The following is a 22,155-nucleotide window of genomic DNA, read 5'->3' on the forward strand; positions in this document are numbered from 1 at the left end:
ACGGTGCCTCGGTGATTGTGCTGAGGAAAGATTTGCTTACTGGAGAGAATTCTAAGACCTTTTCCAAACTACAATATACTTGGACAAGTATTTCTGATGAGTTCTTACTATTAAAAGCACTTGAAACTTGGCATCTTTTTCCAAGGTGAGATTGGGATGGATGGAACAGAACTTAAATTTTCGGATGGAAATACCCGTTTTGCTTTGCGAAGTGATTTGGGTGAATTGTCATAGAGGAGGTGTAGGTTTATTTCTGCCTCTGCTGTTGCTGGGACGTGTTTCACGTTTGTGTTTCCCTCTCTTCTAGGGGACTCATAAAAGTCTGAAGGGAAACTCCCACGCCCTGGCCACCGTGACCGCCATCATTGACGGAACTGGGTCTGTAGGTACGTGGATGCTTTTAGCCCATCATTGTGGCCCTAGGGGAGACACATCGTCACATCCTAGTTAACAGACGCCCAGGATTCCAGTTGCCTTGGTGATATCAGGATCAGCTGGCCTTCTTAAAATGTGAGCAGATCAAAAGCACGTGCAAACCCAGAGCAAACAGGTGGCTGGCCCTGCCTATCCTCTTTGGTCGGATGGTTCCAGAGGAGACCTGCGCACGTGGCTGGCAAAACAAGATTTCCTCGGTGTGAAAGGAGGGGGACCCAGGTTTTCTTCCAAGCCGGTGGTGGGCAGACTATGGCCCACGGGCCTCTGGGCCACTGAGTGTTTATCACAGTCGTTTCAAGGGAGATAGGATCTTATTTCAATATAAATGACAGGTGAACTGGTGGGTCCCGTGGCACACAAGACTCCGAGTGTTACCAGCCCCGTTAAGGATCTCGGAGAGAATGCAGTAGCATATTCTGGAGGGAAAAAGGAGCAACTCACCACTCTGAGCTGGGCCGATGGGAGCTGGTAAACAGCAAGCCTGTCCTGATCCGTGAGTCAGAAGGCTGACAGCAAAGTCCATGACCTTTGTTGAGCCTCTTGGGAGGAGCACACAGACCGGGACCCCTCCCGCCAAGACCCCAGAGCTGCCTGCCCCAGGCTCCTGCATCAGTGAGGGCCCCTTGCTGGAGACACGGGAAGTGAAGCTGGGAGGTGGGCTGGAGTGGCCCCGATGGCTGCTGCGGAGGATCTCGGTTGCATCCTGATGTGTCACCTGCTGCCCCAGGCCCCTGAAGTAGGGGGACAATGAGAGAGAGGGCAGGCCAGGTGGGGAGGGTCCCTGGGGGGCCTGGACCACCCTTGTAGCAGTAAACCAAGCGCTTGCCGGACAAAAGCGGCTCTGTAAGCACAGTTCCACCCAATACTGGCCTCTCCGTTGGCCCTCCTCGGTCCACCCTGTCTGGGGCGTGCGGACCCCTCCCTGCCCAGGCTCAGGGCCTCTCCCCGCTGGCCCGCCCTCCTCTGGAGCACCATCCACCTGTCTGCTCTGTACTGTCCTCTCTCCCTGCGCCTGAATGGAAGCCCCAGGAGGACAGGAGTTTGTTTCGTTCTCGGTTGTACTCTGAGCCCCGGGACGGTGCCTGGGATGGAGCAGGCACTCAGTAAGTGGGTGAGGAAGGAATTGCCCGGTGGCTCTAAGACGGGAGATCGCAGGTGGGCCGGGCGGTCTCCCATCCAGGCTGTCGGGTTCGAAGATGAGGGGCTGGGTAGCAGAGGCCTCAGCCTCCCCAGTCCCCGCTCGTGTCCCACTGCGATAGTGGTCTCACCACTCTGATGTTCTCGGTGAGAACATCCCCTCGGGGGCACCTCTTGGGAGCCGGGGTACAGGTCTGGGGTTAGGGAGGTAGGGCAGGGGGCCGTGCCGTGTGACGGGTGTCCGCGGTCTGCCAGCACGCCCCCCCGGGCTCACATGGCCCCTGAGAAGTTTCCCACAGCCTGGAAGATGCGCTGTCGGGAGACTCCTGGGCTGAGCACGGCTCTGAGGGGCTGTGCGACCCGGCCGCATCCTCTCTACCTTCTGTCCACAGAGGCCTCTGTCTGAGTCAGTCCAGCGCCCACTGTGACACCCTTTTCTGAAAGCAAATTGGGAGCTTGGCCGGCAGCCCTGACTGCATTTTAAAGCAGAAGATGGGGGGTTAAAAAAAGGAAATTATGAAGTAGCCTAAAGAACACATTTTTCTTGATCTTCTCAAAACAAGAGGGAAGCAGAAGTTCTTGGCCCAGGGTAGAGACACTGCGTCTCTAATCGGGGGCAGGCTCTGAGCTGCAGGAGGAACCAAAGCCCAGCTCTGGACACCTGTCACCCCTCACAGAAGGAGGGCAGAGGCTAACTCAGACCATCCCTGGCCTCTGCACTCGCTGCAGGTCCTGCATCCTGGGTCTGGCTGAGCCTCGGACTCCACGGGCTCTGGCAACCCCAGTGCACCGGGACAGAGGAGGTGGTCGCCATGGAAACGGCAGGCAGGCACGTCCACCACTGTGTCTCCCCCACTGTTTCTCTGCTTAAGTGCTGCCCAAGTAGATGGAAGCAAAGCCAGGCTCAAGCAGAAATGCACACGGTTCCAGCAGAAATTCTGTTCACAAGGGTGTTTACCCTGATGTATTTATTAAACGTTGTAAATGTTGGTTCCAACGGAGACAGAGCTCGACTAATTGTGAACAAGCTGGTGCCTTCTCGCAATTCACCAGAGCCAGACGGTTGCAGGGACACCAGCTCATGTGTTTGGTGCGTTCACAAGGTTGAGAACTGCATCCCAGTGGGCTGCAAGGCTGGCTGTTTCTTCATGTTTATGCAGAGCGATTAAATAGAGCCCTGAATTTCTTCAAGTTAATTTTTATTTTCTCAAAGTAACACACAGTGTTACTTTAGAAACCAGACAGTAGTCTTAGAAACGTATTATAATGCAAAATGACAGTCCCCTGCCCACGCCCCTCCGCCCCCTCTTTCTAGAAGCCGTCACTTTCGACCATTCTTTCCAGTCTTCCCCACATACACATTCACACGTTTCTTGATCCATCACCTTTTGACCTTCTCTGCTGTCCTCCTGGTGAGGAAGCTGGGGACCCTGCTCCCCACGGCCCCTCCTCTCGTCCTCCCCAGCCATCCTGAGTGCTTAACCTCGCTCGCTCTTGAGCCCAGAAATAAACTTTAACTATTACACCCTTAATATGCACGTTTTTGGTTTTCCCCAAAGTAGCAAAGGTCCTGTTTTCCCTTTTGTTTACTTTTCTGTCTCTGCTGTTCCTTCCTTTCCAGCATGGCCGGCAGCCTGCGAGGGGCCCTGCAGCCACGTGACCCCTGTGCTCCGCCTAGGACACGACTCTCATCCCAGAGCTGCTTGTACTGCCCTCCTGCAAGCCCCTTTCATGTCTTGCCCACAGTGGACCCCTGTTTCCTAGACCCCGTGTTTACTTCTCCTCTTTGGTGGAAAACGTCTCCTAGTAGCTTCCAAGGAATAGTTTGCAGGAGGCAGATTTGAGAGCTCGGGAGTCTGTGGGGTCTGGATTCAGTTCTCTCCCTTGGTGGCTAGTCTGTCTGGGTATAGAATTCTAGCTGAGAGTCCTTTTTCCCCAGAATTCTAGTGTCTTCTAGCTCCCGCTGTCACCACAGAGAAACCCGGTGTCGCCCTTAGCCCAGGCCTCCACCTCTGACCTCTGGTCTTTCCTCTTGGAGGCCCCCAGGCTCACTTTACCTCTGCAGCCTCTTTGCATCCCCCACGCCCTGGGCACCTGGGGCCCACCCAGTCTGGAAACACATGCCCTGCATCCCTGGGGAAGTGTGCTGTGTTTTCTCTTTGACAAGTCCCCTCTCCTGTTTTTGTCTTCCTAGAAAACCCATTAGTTGGATGTTTAACTTTCTGGATTCATCCTTCAATTTTCTTTCTTCCTTGCCTGACGATGTCTTTGTTCTCCTCTGCTTTCTCCGAGATGTTCCTGGCTTTCCTTTCCAACTTCCGTGCTGAACTTTTTACTTCAGACATCACCATGTTATTCACTAGTGTCACCCTGCCCTTTCAGTGCATCCTGTTCTTGGATGCAGTGTTGTGAGATTGAATGCTGTGAAACTGCCGAAGCTGGATGGTTTTCAGACACAAAAGTGGGAGTTTCGCATGATTCAGCTTCTTTTTCTGTTAGTGCTCCGAGGGTATGACATTTTCTGGGGAATGTTCTTCTCCACGGTTTCTTTATTTCCTCCAGATTCCCCCTCCTCCCCGCTTGTCTGCTTTCACGTTGAGGCTTTTTCCTCTGCATGGGTGAACCTCGGCCATCCCATCATATATTCATATTTAAGACGGAGCCACTAAGAACTCGTCAGAAGCCCTTTCTGCACGGGGTGCATGTCAGCTGCTGGTCTTTGGGGTCCGACTGGGGTCTGGAGGAGGAGACCCGCCCCCCCAGGACCCACAGGGGTGTGACCTCACGGCCAGCATTCTTGCCACTGGGAGGCGAGGTTAAGCTTCTGCTCTCCTGGGATGTGGGTGTGGGGGGCTGATCACTGAGTAGTGATGCTGAGGAGGAGAAACCTGGGGTCAGAGGGGCCGGAGGGTCGTATCTAACCGTTCATTATAGAAGAGTCTCAGCCAGATCCCGTTTTCTCCTACCGCCCCTCCGCCCCTGCCTCGTGCACTTGGGCAGTCTGGCTCTGAGCTGGGAGTCCCCGGCCCCTTCTCGTGAGCAAGGAAGACCATGCCAGTCACGCCCTTTAAATCCCATCCTCAAAAGCAGTGCCTTCTCTCATCCACCCGTCTCCTTGTGGGTTTTCATTTTTTTTAACTCAGTTATGGTTCATCCTGGGGTGTTCGGGAGGGAAGAGATAAACACGTGTGAACAATTCACGTTGACCTGGAGTCCTTCTGTGACTTTCAAAAAACACAATTGCTTCTCCGATCATAAAAGTAGTAAGCACTCTTTGTGAACACTTAACACCAGCACGTCTAACGTAGGAAAGACCCTCATCAACCTCTCTCTCAGAGGTTAAAGCTCAGTCAGTAACTTGGGAATTCTCCATGCTTCTTCCTGTTCCGAGCCACTGAGCCATCCTCCACGCGTTTCATAACTTATTCCAGTCTCTCTTAGGAAAGTAAACAGGTGCTGCGACAAACATTCTTAAACAGATATTTCTGGATATTTTGAGGAATATTTGCTTTCGTTTTACCGTTTTTTAAAAAATTATTTTGACATCATTTGAGACTTACAAAAAGGTTTCAAAAATAGTACGAAGAAATCACATTTCCTTTATCATTCCCCCTCCCTCCCTCCCTCTCTCTTTTCTCTGTCCCTGTACATACACACCCACACACGGGCGCATATGCGTACACACGAGTGTATGCTTATGACTATACACGTGCATGTTTTTTCCCAAACCACTTAAGAGTAAATCGCAGACATGCTGCCCCTTTTACAAGAGCTATGTGTTCAGCGCGTATTCCCCCCAAACAAGGAATTCCTGGTACAACCACAGTACGATGAGGAGGATCAGGAAGTTAACAGTGATACAGTATTAACATCTACGAACCTTATTCGTATTTAAGCAAATATTTTCATACCATAAGAATGTCAGAGGTTGTGCATCAGGTTCTGACTACTTTATAATAACTTTTTAATGGGATTGTTGGGTCAAAAGAATGGATATCGTAAAGTGAAGACACATTTTTAGATTTGCCTCCAAAAAAAGCTTGGACCAATCCTGCCTTCACCAGTACAAGTACCAGGCTCTTTTATCCCTTATCAATCTGACAGGTGAGAGTGAAACGTTAGCGTTTAATGTGGTTTTTCTTTTTTGGGGTCATGCTCCATGGCTTGCGGGATCTTAGTTCCCCAACCAGGGATCGAACCCACGCCCCCTGAAGTGGAAGCTTGACGTCTTAACCACTGGACCGCCAGGGAAGTCCCCTTAACGTGCTTTTTTAAGTTAGGAGTAAGGTGTCGAGCACCTTCCTGTATATTGACTGGGCCTGGGTATTTTGGGTAGTCACGTTCCAGAGTTCTCTGCACACAGCACCACGCGTGTCCCTTTGCCTCGTTCCAGGAGCAGCGCTGGGCCCATTGCTGGCCGGGCTCCTCTCCCCGTCGGGATGGAGCAACGTGTTCTACATGCTGGTGTTTGCAGACGCCTGTGCTTTAGTGGTGAGTCATCTTGCTTTTCAGCCAAGCAGCTTTCACGCGTGTCTCTGTGGCTGTCAGCCACACACCGGGGGCACTTCTTCCTGCGGCTCTTGCCAGCGTTTGGGCCGGGGACAGACCCCTAAATGTTCGTGGTCCTAGGCCCTTTCTCTGGTTTAAACAGATGTCCGAAGCAGCAGCGTGTGGATTCCAGCACGTTGGGAAAGAGGCTGAGAGGGGGCTCGTGTGTGCCTCGGGCGGGTTCTTGAGCCCCTCTGCTCCGAAGCATCCACCTGTGAAGCGGGCAGAATAACGGCACCAGGGACGGGATTTACTGTGGGGGTTAAAGGGGACGGTGCACTTAGCTGGCCTCCTACCCGGTGCCATGACTGCTCCCACACCCCTCCTGCCCCGAGTCGGCCGCACTGGGGAAGCCGCTGGTTCCCGCACCCAAACTGTTCTGGAGTTCAGAACAGGAGCCGGGGCCGCCCGTGCAGCGCTGAGCGCCGCGGTCTCCGCGCCGCGCGTCTGTCCCCTCCTGCACGCAAAGGTCGGAGGCTTTCCCCGGGATGGAGAAGGCCGGTCCCGACGGCACAGCCCTGCAGCGGCCACCTGCAAGAGTGGCCACCGCGCCTCCCCGACTGGTCACCCCGCGCAGGGGCCCAGACCTGAAGCCACCGTCTCCTCTCATGTCACCCGGAAAACCGAATGTTGATCCCATTACAAATGAGTTGAGGATCTTGGAAATATCAACTCCATCAATTAAATGAAACCTTTATGTTTTCATTCCCGGAAGCCCTAAGACGCGGCTCCCCCCATTTCATACAGAATCAAATACCGACTCTCAACTTATGAACCTGTTAGGTGTTAAAAGCAGCTCTTCAGTTAAGTCCCCAGATCATTTCCGCCAAGTAGCAGTGAAACTTCCATCGTTATGGCTGTTTAAGGCTGAAAACACTTCAATTTCAGAAATACCAGGTAATATATACATTAAACTTCCTTTTAAAGCACAGCTAAACTCGTAAGAAAGGAAAGGATATCCCCAGGACCCCAGAATGTAAAGATAACTAAAATAAGTACCCAGGCTGATGCTGGAGCAGCCAGGGTGAGTCGTCGGTCTCAGGAATTGAGGGGCTGGGTGGTTACGCCTCCCCTCCCACAGCCCTGGGACTAAGAGGCGCGGTGCTGGGCTGGCCCAGGATGCGGAGCTGGAAGTGGAGACCCCTCATCAAGCCCGGACCGTCGGGGGTCCCTGCGTGTAGTGAAAGCAAGCACGTTTGCACACTGGTGCAGAAGACAGCCAGGATGTGTGCCGTCTCAGCCCACACGCCAGACTGGGGGGAAGTCTCCCCTGAGAACTTTTAGCCACGGACCTGCTTACAGTCACCTTCCATTTTTTAACTTAGCATTATGTCAATATTATGTAGCACCTACAAAAAATTAAGTAAAGTTGGTTCTAGGGGGGTGATGTACCTGGTTCTTCGGCAGAAGCAAATCCCAAACCATGTGAGAGGAACAGTGCTCACCGCCCGCCGCGTGGGGCCTCTAACACCCAGCTTCACATGAGCTCACACTCCCAAATCAGGAAACAGTAGGGAACGGCCCGCTGTGATGCAGTGACAGGCACAACAAACAGACCCCCAAACGGCAGGTAAAAGGGTTATCGCATAAACCGTAAAAATAAACACTTGTAACGTTACTAAGATGATCTTACCGAGTGAGGTAAGTCAGAAAGGGAAAGGCAAAGACCATATGATATCACCTGTATGTGGAATCTAAAATATGGTACAAAGGAACCTATCTGCAAAACAGAGACAAACAGACATAGAGAACAGCTTGTGGTGGCCAAGGGGAAGGGGGAGTGGGGGAGGGAAGGGTTGGGAGTTTGGGGTCAGCAGGTGCAAACGATTATACAGAGGATGGATAAGCAACAAGGACCTACTGTAGCGCACGGGGAACTATATCCAACCTCCAGGGATAAACCATAATGGAAAAGAATATGAAAAAAGAAGGTATATACGTGCATAACTGAGTCCCTTTGCTGTCCAGCAGAGATTGGCACCACAAGGTAAATCAACTAGACTCCAATTAAAAAAAGATGAAGAAAAAATTACTAAAGATGGCAAAGAAGGAACTGAATTCATGTGCACAGAACAAGAACTAAAAAAGACGGAGCTGGTGACATACAGGTGTAAGGAAATCATCCAGGATGAGCCCAGAAAGGGGAAGATGGAAAATACTAGGGAGCAGATAGAGATTGGAGGCTCAGAGGAGACGGCCCGGCACCGTCCAGCAGGAGTCCCAGAGGAAGAAACTGGAGAACCTGAGGTCGAAGCAGTCGTTGAAGAGAAAAGAGCTGGGAGTGAGGGGTGTGGGAGAGGATCCCAGCGGGTCTGCGGTCACCAGCGGACGGCAGACTGGCTTGGAAACCCCGACTCCAGTTACTTACAGGAAACACACCTGAAACGTCAGAAAGGACGAAAGGGAAAGCACATAACAGGCAAACAATAACTGCGAGGCCGAGGCACCGGCTAGGTTAGATGAGAGACTACAGCCAAAATCGCTGCAGGAGAGCGAGCGAGAAGGACAGCCAGCAGACGGCTCGGTGGTTCCACTGAGGACAGTCTTTTCAGCCTTAAAGACCAGACATGGGCTTCCCTGGTGGCGCAGTGGTTGGGAGTCCGCCTGCCGATGCAGGGAACACGGGTTCGTGCCCCGGTCCGGGAAGATCCCACATGCCGCAGAGCGGCTGGGCCCGGGAGCCATGGCCGCTGAGCCTGCGCGTCCGGAGCCTGTGCTCCGCAGCGGGAGAGGCCACAGCAGAGAGGGGCCCGCGTACCACAAAAAAAAAAAAAAAAAAAAAAAAAGACCAGACATGCCTCTTCTCTTCTGGGGTCAGTAGGCCAGTTTCACCTCCTTCCACATCTGAGGCTGGACCTCCACGAACCCGGCAGGTGACCCTGGGGGTCTGCGGACTGTCTGGCTGTGATCACACCTGGGGCCCTGCTCTCCGAGCCCCGGGCCTTCCCCTCTCCCTCTGACCCCCGTCACACGGGGCTGCAGCCACCCGGGCGGGCTCTGGGGCCAAGAGGCCCTCTCCCTGCTGGGCAGTGCACACAGACGGCCGCTTTTGTCACGTCTGAGAAGTTGGTGGGGCGACCAGCAGGCCCTGAGGCGGCAGGGCCGGGGCTCTCGCAGAAGCTACCCCATGAAACAGGGCTGCTCCAAGGATGGCCGGGCAGCCCTCCGGTGCTGCTGGCTGCGGACCCTCGCCTGGTCCTCCGTTACCCTGGTCTCCCCCAGTGTCACCGTGACCATGGGTCACCTTGTCCTCACTCTCTGTCTTTTTTCCCATTTGGACACTTTATGACTGGACTGGTTTCATTTTAAACCAGATTCCTTCTGGCTGGAATCTGTCCTAAGGGCGTTATTCCCAGGAGCACGGCCTCCGCAGTGACACACGGGACTCGGTGCCCAGCAGCCCTGCCCAGGGACCCGGCCCGTGGGCAGCTGTGCGGGGCACTCCCACCGCTCTGCTTAAGGCTTTTAAGTTCTTTACGTTCTGAGGAAGAGGCCCCTCCGTGGGCAGCCGGTCCCCAGCGCCCCACGGGAGAGCCGCAGACACGGTGAACTTGAGCGCCCGCTGGGTTGGGCTCCCGGGGGGCGGGGCTGCTCTGGCACCTTCCTGCTGCCAGCAGGGCACCACCCGCAGGGTCTCCCAGCAGTAACCGTGGCCTTGTCTTTGCTCTGGGTGCAGTTCCTGCTCCGCCTCATACACAAGGAGCTGAGCTGCCCGGGGTCGGCGACGGGAAACCAAGCTCTGTAAGTGCGCCCTGCCCCCTGCGCCCCTCAGCCTCTGAGCGCCAGCCCGGCCTGTCTGCCGCCACACCTGCTTCTCCTAAGAGACCACACCTCACCCGTGGTCCCTGGCACTGCACGCCTCATTCACGCTGATTTTTCCTTTCCTAATCAATGCCTGGTGTGGGTACGATCCCGGCAACCTCTCCTCAAAATGGAATGAAAAAATGTGAGGGAAATTTACCTCTTTTCTGCTCTTTGAGCTGCAGCTTTCGGACAAACATAGCAGCTCCCAGGCTCAGCCTGGCTCTGCTCCCCCTTCCTGTGTCCTCTCCCCTTTTCTGTCCCTCAGGACAGGAAGGGAGAAGCTCCAGGCTCTGCGCTTTGGGCGTGAATTGAGCGCTGCAGGCTGGGAGACCAGCTGCTGTTTCACCCTCCTCTTGCAGGTTTAAGGAGCACTGACCCCTCGAGTCCCGTGGAGGGAGGCTGGGCCAGTCCTTCACAAACTGTCTTTCAAGGAAGAGTTCAAATAAAGGATCCTGTGTTGAAAAGAGTGATTTACCCTTGCCTTTTGCACATTCACCTGGGAAAGACACACAAGCCACTTTGAGAAATCCTGGTACTGTGTCAGCCGGGCCGTGGAGCTCCCCGGCAGTGGCGGAGCAGCTCGTGGGCGGTGCTGGCCGGGGCGCCGGGTGGCCCCTCCGTATCCTGAGTGGCAGTGGCCGGGACTGGTGTGCGGCGCCCAGGGCAGCCTCGGTCTCAGGTATTTCAGCGCGGGATGTCGGAGTGGGTGGAGCTCAGATGGCAGGGACGTGCCGGGGGACAGTCAGGATGCTGCAGGCAGTCGGGGTGCGGACAGCAGAGACGCCTCTGCAAGGACAGAGCTGACACCTGCATCAAAACCAAGACAGAGCTCAGACCCATCATGTCACCCAAAAGATGTCCCCAGCACTTCCCCCTGCTCTGCACCCACCCGGAAACGGTCCAGGGTGGACTGCGGTGAAGCCGTCAAAGCCTGTGGACAGACTGGAGGACAGACGGCCGCCCCGGAACCCCGGGGGTTCCCGTCACCGGAGCCCCAAGGGCCCCGAAGCCACTGGCCCCGGGTGGGGTCGCGGGGAGGACGCGGCGAGGCCGGGCCCCCAGCGCAGCCCTCTGTCTCCCCCCATGACGCCACGCACAGACCTGGGCCTGTCCTTGGTGACACAGCACTGGAGCGGATTTATTTATTGAAATGGGTGATGTGTTACAGAAGCTTAGGGAACATACATGGCATCTTGTTATTGATTCAGACAAGCTCCGATTGTTCTCTAACCACTTGTTTCCTCGGGTGTTGCCTCTCGGTTGCTGACCTTTGAAATAAAATGTTTAAAAGAAAAACCAACTCAGGCAGAATGTTGGTTATTTCTGCTCACGTCTCCATTACATTCAAAAAAGAAAACTTCCAAATAGAGCTTCGTGCCCTTGGTTTTCTCAGGGTCGGACACAGTCCGTGGTTTTGCAGCTGGAAGCAGAGACCGTTTCCAGCAGAGAGGGGGTCACCTGCTTGCGGACAAGTCCCCAGTCTACACAGAAGGTCGTGCCCAGGCCCCAGCAAACCCAGCGGCTGGGTATTTTGTAAATCATGTGATGCAAGGAATACCCTAAGGTTTGTCCTTGACCATGAACTGTCACACCGGCAGGATCAGGGCTGCACTTGAAAACTGCACAGTTCAGGGCAGGCTTTCAGACGTCCTTCTCAGAACAGGCATCTTCTGAGGTGACACACGTCTCTGTCAGACAGGGTGCCGAGCGTTAACACCTGTGCACGGAAAGGCAGGCTGTCCCTGGGGCCGTGGTCAGGGTCTGGCCGTAGCTCATGGCCGTCTTGTTGTCCCCGCTCTCCAGTGGCGGGCAGGCGAGGTGAGGGCCCTTCTGAACACACTGGTCCTCACAAGGAGCTTGCTTTTTTATTAACCAAAGTTACTTACACACTTAGAAAGTTTCCTCCTACTAAAGATAAAATTTCCATCAACACCAAGTGGATTCCATACAGCTTCGCACACACGGTTCACTCAGCTTCATCCTTCTGTCCCTCCGGCATCCCGTGTTTCACCCTCTGCCTCTGGCTCACGCGTCCTTCTCACTCTCCCTCCCTGCCCTCGGCTGCAAGCATCCTTCTCGCCGGCCTCCAGGGATCGCGGTGGCCTGAGTTTGTCTGTGCCCGGCAGGCTGCGGCCCCCTTGCTACCATACAGCCTCTGTCCTTCTTTCGTTACCAAATTGCATCAACAAGGGCAGGAAAAGACTCAGAGCTCCCGCCTCAGAGCACAGTTCTGTCTGGGGCCTGAGCTGCTCAGATGCCCAGGTGAGGTCTTGAGTTGACCCAATTCAATTTTGCACCTTCCCCGAAGAACAGCTACCCTCTGTTGTGGTTCAGCAACAGAAAGCTTTTTATAGGAGGCGATCGTTGTTTTTCCCGACCCAGGGCACTAAGGTATTAGAAGAAAATCTTCCACAACCCACAGAGGAAGAGGGGCGGCCGTCCTGAGCCTGCAAAGGGACGGCAAACAACGCCCTTGGAGGGGAGAGTGGACCCCTTTAGAAAAGGAGGCTCACACACGGCTATTTTCTAAAGCAGCTTGGCTGAAGCATTCTCTAACCATGAATTGAAGATTTCATCCTGACTTTTAAGGAAAAAAGTCTATGATTTCAGTATAAAAATACATCATCGTTTCATTCTGTGCAGTTGCTGGGATAATATCCTTCTGCAGGTAGCCAGCCGTGGTGCCTACATGCTTGTATTCGTATGGAGATGTAACTCTGCCCTTCTTGAATTTATATGTCGGTAAGATTTTCCTATTCAAATCCATAAAAAAGGCCCAGGATGAGTGAAATGCAAGCTTGTGACAGGGGCAGTGAAGGAGCCAGGGGCGGGACTACGGCCCTCCGATCACAAATGAAAGAGAAACTGGTCCTAGAAACTCGCCATAATAAAGAGCCCCCTCAAAGTCAAAAACCAGAACCCCCTCCGATCACCAGCTTGTAAAATCCAATAAAAATAAATTATTGGAAAAAATGAACTGGAAAAAGAATATGTCATAATTTTTTATCTTTAGATTCGATACCCATACAAGCCCTCTGCCACATTGCTGTAGGAGTTTGTGGGTGCTGACTCCCCTCTCTGCTCACCCTTTTTAAAAAATTTCATTGGCGTAGAGTTGATTTGTAACATCGCGTTAGTTGCAGGTGTACAGCAAAGTGATTCAGTTACACGTACACATACATTCTTTCTTCTTCAGGTTCTTTTCCCATAGAGGTCATTACAGAATACTGAGTAGAGTTCCCTGTGCTGTACAGTAGGATCTTGCTGGCTGTCTATTTTATATGTAGTCGTGTGTGTATGTGAGTCCCAAACTCCTAATTCATCCCTCCCCCCCGCCCCCGCAACCCACGTTTCCCCTTCAGGAACCATCCGTTTGTTTTCGAAATCTGCTCATCTTATCGTGACCTGTAACCAGTGACCCACCAGACACACCCGGAATAGGAGGGAAACTTGCAGAGCAGGGAGCTGCGTGGCTGCCCACCCCCACCCCCCCGCCGGGGATGGGGGCTCCAGGGTGGATGGCTTGGAGGCTGGCTGTGGGGGTGCAGGGGCTGCTGTGAGTGACCCACACTGTGCGTCACGTGGAGTGTCCCCAAGGAGCCTCAGCAGCCTGGCTTCCGGGGCGCCCCAGGTCTGCCAGGCTGGGAAGTGCCGGCAGCTCCTCTGCTCACTGGCCGGGCTGGCAGGCTTCTGTTTCTCCAACCAGAGCCCAGTGTCAAACGAACACGTGGGCCCCTTGTTCAAAAGTCAGAAGAAAGTGCTCTTCAAAGTACTAGAGTATGAAACGTTTTCCCTCTTCCCTGGTGAGGGGCGGTGGGAGACAGGATCACGGGACCGCTGAGGATCCAGTCCTACAGCCCCTTAACACTGCCCCACCGGGCTTCTCTACAAACCACAGATCCAGAGAGAACACCCTGCAGGACTCAACACAGCAACGGCAGAGCAGTAAAGCCAAGCACAGGGCCCGTGGCTGCGGCGGCCGTGGCCCGTGAAGCCATCACGGTGACGCCGCGGCCCCACCCAGGCTTAGACAGGACCTGCAGGCCAGATGGGGAGCCCGGGGCCCGAGTCAGCCGGAGGGGGCTCGCGTGCTCTCCTTGCCGCTGTGCGGCCCCTGCGCGTCGTGCAGCCCTGTTCGGGTTAGGGTGGCCTGTGGGCGGTGTCCTCTAGGGTGTCTGAAAGGTCCCACCGCCCCCCGCCAGGAACGGGCACGGGTTCTGGGCTCATCTTGTTACCGATCAGCGTTCTTGGCCTCCTTAACCAATAGAAGTTGACCAGAGGCCAGACGAGAAATTCAGGCAGGGCTTTACTGGGGCCCCTGCTGCAGCAGGCGGGATCGGCAACAAAGCCCAGGTTCCCTTGCTTGCCTGCTCCCCGAGGGCGGGGCGAGCTGTTCCTTACATGGGGTGAGGGGAGGGGTGTGTCCAGGGGTCAGGCCGGAGGGGCAGCTTAGGTGGTCTGCCCACCCCTTAGGTGGTGGTGTGTGCCGGGGGCCTGCGCGGTGCCCCGCCTTTGCTCTTGGCTCTGCAGAAGTGGCACTTGGGTTTTGGTCTTTTTCTATCTTGCTGTCATTAATTTGCCCCAGCTGTGCGAGCACGCAGTTATTTTTAGTCCCTTACACTTTCTTTGTATTTTGTTGCTTGAGAAGACGTTTGTCCAGGTGCAAGCCCTGCAGCAAAGGGTCCCGAGTCCCAGCCTGTCTCAGTCCTTCCAGGTGCTGGGCTGGCCTGCCTCTCCAGCTGAGCCAGTCAGTTCCTTTCAAGTCACCCTTTCACCAGTCAGCCTGGTGTCACTGTCCCCTGAAGGCTCAGACTTCCTGATATGCTTCTAAGGAAGCGTGGTTAAGTGTCCCCATCCCCAGCCTGTTCCCACCTGGCCACTGCCGAGGGCGCTAACTGACTGGGGCCACTTTACCAAGGCCCATGGGAGCGGGGCCCCGAGGGCAGTGACACCGCCACGGGGAAGGGGTTCCACGCCAGGAGCCGGACTCCCCCACACCCCAAATAAAGCACAGGAGCTGGCACCCTAGACCCACACAAAGCCTGACCCTGACACTGGTGAGTCACCATCCCAGCTGAGATACTTCCGTGACAAGGCAGGGGCGTCACCTCCAAACTCACTGCGAACCAAATGGGGGCCTTGTGACATCTTGACGGAGGGTCCTGGCCCTACTGAGCCATTGCAGGGGGTACCCCGCGGGCAGAGCCGGGCCGTGTCCCGCAGCTCAGAAGGCGGGCAGGCTGCTAGAGGTTTGCCCCTTTAGATGGGCTCGTCCCCCCTTTCCTTTTCAGTCGGATGTCTGGGTACCAGTGTCCTAAACACCATTTCCTCTCCTCTTCCCATTGGTTTTACTTATTGATGATTTCCCGACAGCACCAAATGGCTTACTGTCCGGCCGGGACACATCACACATGCGTCTAAGTGTGCACGGGTCCACCAGTGTTTAAAATAGATCGATTTAGACTATTTTTACTTCTTTGAGTCAAACTAAACCTACAACCAAAAACAGATAACCCTGGCCAAAACACATCTTCGTGTGTCGTAGCCGACGTGACTGAGGTCCCCGCGTGGGTTGCATTTGCAGCAGAAAAGCCGGGTGCTTTGGGGGCCGCAGGAGAAGCAGGTGGCTGGCTTGCTCCAGAGGACAAGGGCTCCAGCGTTCTCTCCACAACGTGTCTGACCCCAAAAGGCTGAGGCCAGTACTGCCTTCCCTCTACCCCCTAAGCGAGAACCAGCCCCGTTCCAGGGGAGCCCCTCACCCCTTCATGTACAAGTGATCAATGATTGTAACTTCACAGCCATGTAGCAGGGATCCGGGGCAAAAGGTAGAAGGTCACTCCTACCCTGGAGAGGGCCCCGGGCCTCCCTGCCCTTCAAAGCCAACATTACTCTGACCTTTCACCAGTTTCCCTGTACTGCAGCAAGAGAGGGTGTGTTTCCTGTCGTGTGTCGGCGGCCCCGGGCACCTGCGCTGGCCTCTTGAGAGCTTTTGCCCGTTTTCCTGTTGGGCTGCTGGCCGGCAGAGTGCCTCCTGGAGCTGGTCCCCGTCTCCGATGGCTGGTTTTCCGCTCGGCTGGTGTGTGTCTGTGTGTGTCGTGTGTAGGTGTGCACGTGTAGTCCCCTACTGGTTCTGTGAGTCTGTTGGAACCCTGACCTGTACAACGTCTTCCTCTCTTGTCTTCAGGTTTTAAGGAGACATGTCTTATTTTTATAATCAGGACAAGTAATAAAGTTAATTTTGAAAGTAGGGGTAACACTAGAGAGAAAGTACAGACCACTGTTGTGGGTTGTGGTCTCCCGGGCCAGCTGTGTTTCAGCACGTCCTCCCAGGGCCTGCAGCAGCGGCAGCAGGGCTGTGAAGCCTAGGACCCTGCCACAACCTCAGGGACATCAGATGTCACCAACTGCACGAGTGCTGCGTTCAGAACCCCCGGCCGGGAAGCCACACCGTGAAGACACCTCTCGGGTGCCTGGAGTCATGACTTCAAACCCGATCGGTAGACCGGTGTCATTCTTTCATCCAACACACGTGTCTCCCGGTGCTGGAGAAAACCAGCGACAAGCAGGGTGAGTGCAGCCCCTGCCTTGTGGGGTTGATTCTGTGGGACATAGACCAGAGCAGCAGATAGACCAGCGGTGCTGCGTCGGGGGGCCAGTTCTAGGAGAAACTAAACCAGGAGGGAAGAGGTTATTTTACATCGGATGGTCGTCTTTGAGGAAGGGGTAGTTGAGCAGAGGACTCAGTGACGGGATGGAGTGAGCCGTCCAGGGACCCGGGCAAGCTGGCAGGATGGTCAGTGGGCACCATCCACAGTGGGCGCTGCCTTAACCGGGACTGGCAGGGCCAGGGAAGGAGGGAGGGAGGTGCAGGGGGAGGCGGGGAAGGGGGACGGGATCCCCGGTGGGTGAGGGGGCGGGTGGTAGGGGGACTGAGGACCTGATGGAAGGACGGTGCTGCACGGTCTGGACGGGCAGAGGAGGTGGTCAGCGGGCCTCAGAGCAGCGACTCGGGATGTCTGCCGATCCCGGCCACAGCAAGGCTGAGGTTGTGATGGCGGAGATGGAGGCTGACATGGGGGGAGGCGGGCCAAGCTGGGCAGCTGCTGATCGGGAGACAAGGGTTAGAGACGGAGGGGCAGAAGGAAAGCCGAGCTGGGTGAAGCGTAGCAGAGGCTCGATGTGGGCACAAATCACAAGCTCGGAGCTGACAGACGTCACTTGACGATGGAGGACCCTGAGACCCAAAGAGAGGCCCAGTGGAGACCAGCCCAGGCCCGCCGGCCACTGGTCTGAGCTTTGCCCACCATCCCTTATAAATGCCGAGTCCAGCAGACCTCTGATGGCCAGTACCCCTGGAGACGCCCTTGTCTTTACAGCACTCCTTCCGGCTACCGTGACTCATGCCTCCCACCCTATGGGACCGCCCACGCTCCAGGGGTCCCGGCCACTGCCAGACCACCAGGGGCTCCCCCCCCTCAGCCAAGGGGCTGGAGGGCTCATGGGACCTGCAAGCCTGAGGGTCTGAAAGGCCAAGACCCCTGTTATGTGTTTTCTTTTGTTCTGATTTAACAGAACCCAGATCTTTTGCTGCCACCAGAGGGCCTCCCTGCGCTGAGTCACAGAAGGACCTGTGGAAGTACGGCCACGTCCCTGGGGGGCTCCTCTGCAGGGGCTCCCTGGGCCCCCAGCCAAGCCCCCAGGCTTCCCTCAAGGGCTGGGTTTTCAGAGGGTCCCTTTGCTTCGCTGTCACATTTAATGTGGTACAGGAAACCTAAGGGCAGGTGTCAGATGGCCAGCCTGGCAAGGGGAAAGTTGGACCTGCAGGTGGTGGGAAGGGAGTGGGCCCAGGAAAAAAAACCTTGTCAAGCTCAGCTCCACCGCGGGGGGGAAGCTCCATCACGTTCAGTCACCAGCCCCTCCTCCCAACACTCGTGAGGCCCCGTCTTCCCCTTCGTTTAATAAAATAACGAAGGGCCCGAGGTCTAGACAGGTTGACTGCTCAAAGCTCCCTGAGCCAGGTTAGCATCCACGTTTCTGCCCGCAGCTCACCGTCCGTCTGTCCTTCCCCAGAGAGGCTGGAGCAAACCAGCAAAATCCTTGTGATTTTGTTTTACGGTCTTTTTTTTTAATACTTCTTATTAAGGGAATTTTCATGTCTACATGAAATTGACAAGATAACGTAATAAGCTCCACACTCCCGGCCTCAACAGCCATCCCGGCACGTTTCCTGTTTCCTCTCCACCTTTGCATTTGCATTTTCCTCTTATAATGTTACGTATCTTTAGGTAAAATCTGGAATCATATCATTGCACGCAAACACCTTCACCGGCTTCACCAGCCATTTGCTCAGCTCTCTTCTGTAGGAGCAAAGACCAGGCGCTGATCTCCACTGTCCAGACAAAGTCACTGACGCCCGAGAGCCTGAGCAATTTCCCACAGCACGTCCACAAGATTCAGAGCCGGGAGCCCTGGGGACACGGGTCCTGCTGGTGACCTGACCCCAAGGGCAAAGAGCGAGCCCCACCGACGTGGTGGTGTCACCTCTGCAGGTGACCACACATGTGCCACCTGGACCGAAGCAGAAGGGTGACGACACACGTGCCGAGTAACTAGGTCCTCCACTCACCTCGGCCACAAGATTTCAAAAATCCAATCGCCTGGGGTTGAAAAGGAAGAGAAATGAGTAAGAAACTCAAGATACCACTAAGTTCATTTTTAGAAACTGCAGCATGAAATGAGAAATGAGTGTCTCTAGAATACCAAGTAGGGGAAATGATAAACCGATACCTCCAAATCATACGAAGTGCCAGGAAACCGTCCAAGTACCCATGACTCAGAGGGGCCTGGGGGCGGAGTCTGATGGGACCGTGAACCACTGCAGGGCTTGTTGCAACTCAGCAAACAATCGATGGTGTTAACGACACCCTCTGGGGAAGATAAGCTCTCTCTCCACCAAAGCAAATGCAGTGCAAGGAACAGTGGTGGCTCAGTACTTCTAGGGCTCCCGAGTCAAGTGGGAGCAAAACTTCAGGCCTGGGCTTCCCTGGTGGCGCAGTGGTTGAGAGTCCGCCTGCCGATGCAGGGGGCGCGGGTTCGTGCCCCGGTCCGGGAAGATCCCACATGCCGTGGAGTGGCTGGGCCCGTGAGCCATGGCCGCTGATCCTGCGCATCCGGAGCCTGTGCTCCGCGATGGGAGAGGCCACAGCAGTGAGAGGCCCGCGTACCGCAAAAAAAAAAAAAAAAAAACTTCAGGCCTGTTCCCTGAGCTAGTACCTGTGGAGAGACCCCCAAAGGGCTTTCAGGTATATGGCCGGGTGTGTCCCAGGGTTTACCCAACCCCGAGAGCTGAGTCACCACACCTCAGACACCACCCTGTGTGCGGCCAGCACGACCCGGAGCAGGGGCTGGACCATGAAACGTGTGTGCTCACCCTGACCACGCTGGCGAGCCCGCCCGCAGGGCTCATCCTCCCAGCCCTGAAGCTACATCAAGCAGGCTTGCGATGCGTCTGTTCCCCTGGAGTCCCTAAAAGTCCTCCTGCTTCTTTAGTCCTCTGCGGCAGTCATTTGCATTTTCTGCCAAGTATTCTCGCGCCTTCCAAGCACACGCAGCAGTCGTGATGCCAGCCCCCTGCCTGTTCGGCCAACGTGTTGTGAGAGGGGTGACACGTGTCCTTTCTGGGCTGAAGCATTTAACTGCCCGAGTGTGACCCTCCAGAGCAGTTTTCCCTCTGCCCTTGTGGCTGGTGACATTGAGATGCTGGCTGCTCTGTGAGCCTGGCTTAGATGTGAGCAGAGCCCCTGACAGGCCCAGGGGCGGGGTCCCGCTGCGAAACCTACACAGCTGAGGGGCTAGCAGGAGAAACGCCTGAAGCAGCAGCTGCATGAACCTTAGCCATTTCCAAGGATGAGATCAGGGCACGGCCTCGCGTCCGTTCCTAAAACCTCTCCGTGGATCAAGGCGACTCCCAGGGAGTCATTCCATTCCAGGTGGACACAAGCAAAGAGAAGGTCGTGTCCCCCATGTCGGCTCGTAGGCTCAGAGACCACAGCCATCTCTGCATCATCGGGGTAAGAGGACGATCCCCCAAAGAGACTACAAACCAGGAGGAAAACAGCCGGTGGGTGAAGGGGCGATGTGTTCACTAACCCAGAATTAGTGAAATCTGAACCATTGCTCCAAAGGGGAAAAACACAGGGTCAGGGTCCTGCGAGCCTCTGGTCACTACATTTTCATCAGTCAATGAGCCTCTTTGGTGACTAGACAGCTAATTTCATACACGTGGTTGATTCTTTAACACTGAGCCCACGCCCGCAGCCCCATAACTCACTCCCGTAGCGAAGCTCACCTGACACGTGTTTTCTCCGGGGAGGCACGTCCCAGCCGTCCTGCACTTGGGACACTAGACAGCCCTTCCCGCTGTGCTTGGGGCCATTTAAAAAGCAAAATCACCAGCAAAAAGCACAAAAATGTGAAAAACATGGCGCTAAATAGGCCCTGGAAAGAATGCTGGTTGCAGCACGAGCTGAAGCACGCAGGCGGAGCCGCCCTGTCACCCTCGGCTGGGGACGTGCACGTCCGGCCACTCATGATCCTTTGCCTCCCTGTGCGTGTCAGAAAAGGCCCCTAAATTCCTCGAGTATTGATTCGAGGTTACAAATAAATTTTCTCCAGTAGATGAATTTAAAAACGGAATCTGCAAATAACGAGGACCAGCTGTGGTTGAGACTGATGGGAACTTAAACATACCCTGTTCTCATAGGAGCAGACAGGCTAGGAAAGAAGCTCAGCCCCCCAGCAGGGCGGTTCCCCCATGTCCAGTTCAGACGTGACCGAAGACAGCAACAGCAAAGGGAAAACACCCAAGGGGCAGAGCCACAGCCAGAGCACGGTGGACGGGGCTCTTCCCACCCCACCGGGATTCCACGATGGCGCAGATCTGGGACTCCTGTGTGCCTGTCCTCCTGGCCCTGTCCAATGGGTGTGAGGATCTCTGTCATCCAAGCCCAGTTCTGACATTTTATATGGAATGTGGAGGGGCTAATTTGCCTTTTCATCCAGATCTCTGACCCCATGGGAACAGCTGGGCATCACCCCCAATGCAGACACACACACACACACTACCCAGAGAGCCGGAGAGTTTTGTGCAGGACTGAACAGGAGCTGGGGGTGGTGCGGGCAGAGCTATTTCCAACGTGAGGAGAGGGAACCTTGGGCAGTGGAGCGGATGCGTGGGCATCAGAGCTACTCACAATGGCCTTGGTTCTCTCCACTAGGCGCCCAGCCGGGCTCCCAGGGAGCAGACTCTGAGATGGAGCTGAGCACGTAGGACATTTGTCAGGAGTTCCCTTGGGATCGAAGCCGTGGTGGAAAGGAGGGGCAGAGAAGGACGTGGCAAAGGGCGCTGTGGAGCTGCTGTGCAGACCAGACCACAGCCTTGGGTCCCCGGGGGGAGATCTGAGCAAAAATGGCCCTCAGGTCCGGGACGGCGGGCCGGGTCCTCCTGCTGGCCTGCTGGCTGCCTCCCCACTGCCAATGCTCCCTGCTGCCCAGAGAGCCTCTCTTTCTGCTCACTTGTGTCTACCCACCAAGGCCCCCACTTATACCTCCTTGTTCCTCCCCTCACGTCCCCCCTCCCCACCTCTGTTCAGCTGGCCAAGTCCTTCCCCATCGCTCGTGAATTCCAGTACCTTCTAAGATTGGGGCTGCCTCTCCTTCCACACAGAGCGGAGGACCAGGTGGGCCCAAAGCTCTGCCCATGGGGAGAACTTTCCTTCTCCCTGCAGCAACATGAGAGAGGCTGTCGTGTGGCAGCCGTGCTGCCTTGGCTGGAATGGACCCATCCCTGAACTGGGCGGGGCTTATCCTCCTGTATCTGCTCACCGGATCTTGACCAGGGTCAGGGGCATTTCCAGAGGCTTCCACCTGTCATGTCCCACTGTGATTGTTTTTACCCCCCAGAGACTAAAGACCCAGAGCGAGCTTGCTCCAAGTTTGTCCTAATTATAATCTGGGGTTGGGGGACATGACCATAGGGGGTCAGAGACCCAGTGGACCCACTGCAAGCCAGTCCTTGGCCATGACCACCTATAATTACTACCTGGCTTCTATATACCCACCCCAACAGGGGGTCACTGTGGAGCTCTGGGTCCTTAGGTACCAAAGTAAACTCTAACCTATGTCTAGCGATCCTTAAAATGTTTGGAGACCCCCCCATACACAAGGGAATGG

At 55.2% G+C, this 22,155-nt stretch overlaps 1 protein-coding gene across 7 annotated transcripts in view; it reads left to right on the forward strand.

Annotated features, from left to right (window-relative positions):
* The window catches only part of SLC37A1 (solute carrier family 37 member 1), a 66,070-nt gene extending 54,850 nt beyond the window's left edge, over positions 1-11,220 (forward strand). For 4 of the 7 annotated variants that reach the window (XM_024758420.1, XM_024758421.1, XM_024758426.1 and 1 more), the window contains 3 exons: positions 308-386; positions 5,966-6,063; positions 6,224-7,879. In XM_024758420.1, the coding sequence (XP_024614188.1) occupies positions 308-386; positions 5,966-6,063; positions 6,224-6,352 (306 nt within the window). In that variant the 3' untranslated portion in view covers positions 6,353-7,879. Of the gene's footprint in view, positions 1-307; positions 387-767; positions 5,179-5,965; positions 6,064-6,223; positions 7,880-9,796; positions 9,862-10,283 lie in introns of those variants that run through there. The other 3 variants (XM_024758423.1, XM_024758424.1, XM_024758425.1) reach the window with 2 other exon arrangements.
* The last annotated feature ends 10,935 nt before the right edge of the window (positions 11,221-22,155 follow it).

Source organism: Neophocaena asiaeorientalis, unplaced genomic scaffold (assembly GCF_003031525.2).
Source record: "Neophocaena asiaeorientalis asiaeorientalis breed wild unplaced genomic scaffold, Neophocaena_asiaeorientalis_V1.1 scaffold45, whole genome shotgun sequence".
In the NCBI taxonomy this organism is placed as follows: Eukaryota; Metazoa; Chordata; class Mammalia; order Artiodactyla; family Phocoenidae; genus Neophocaena; species Neophocaena asiaeorientalis.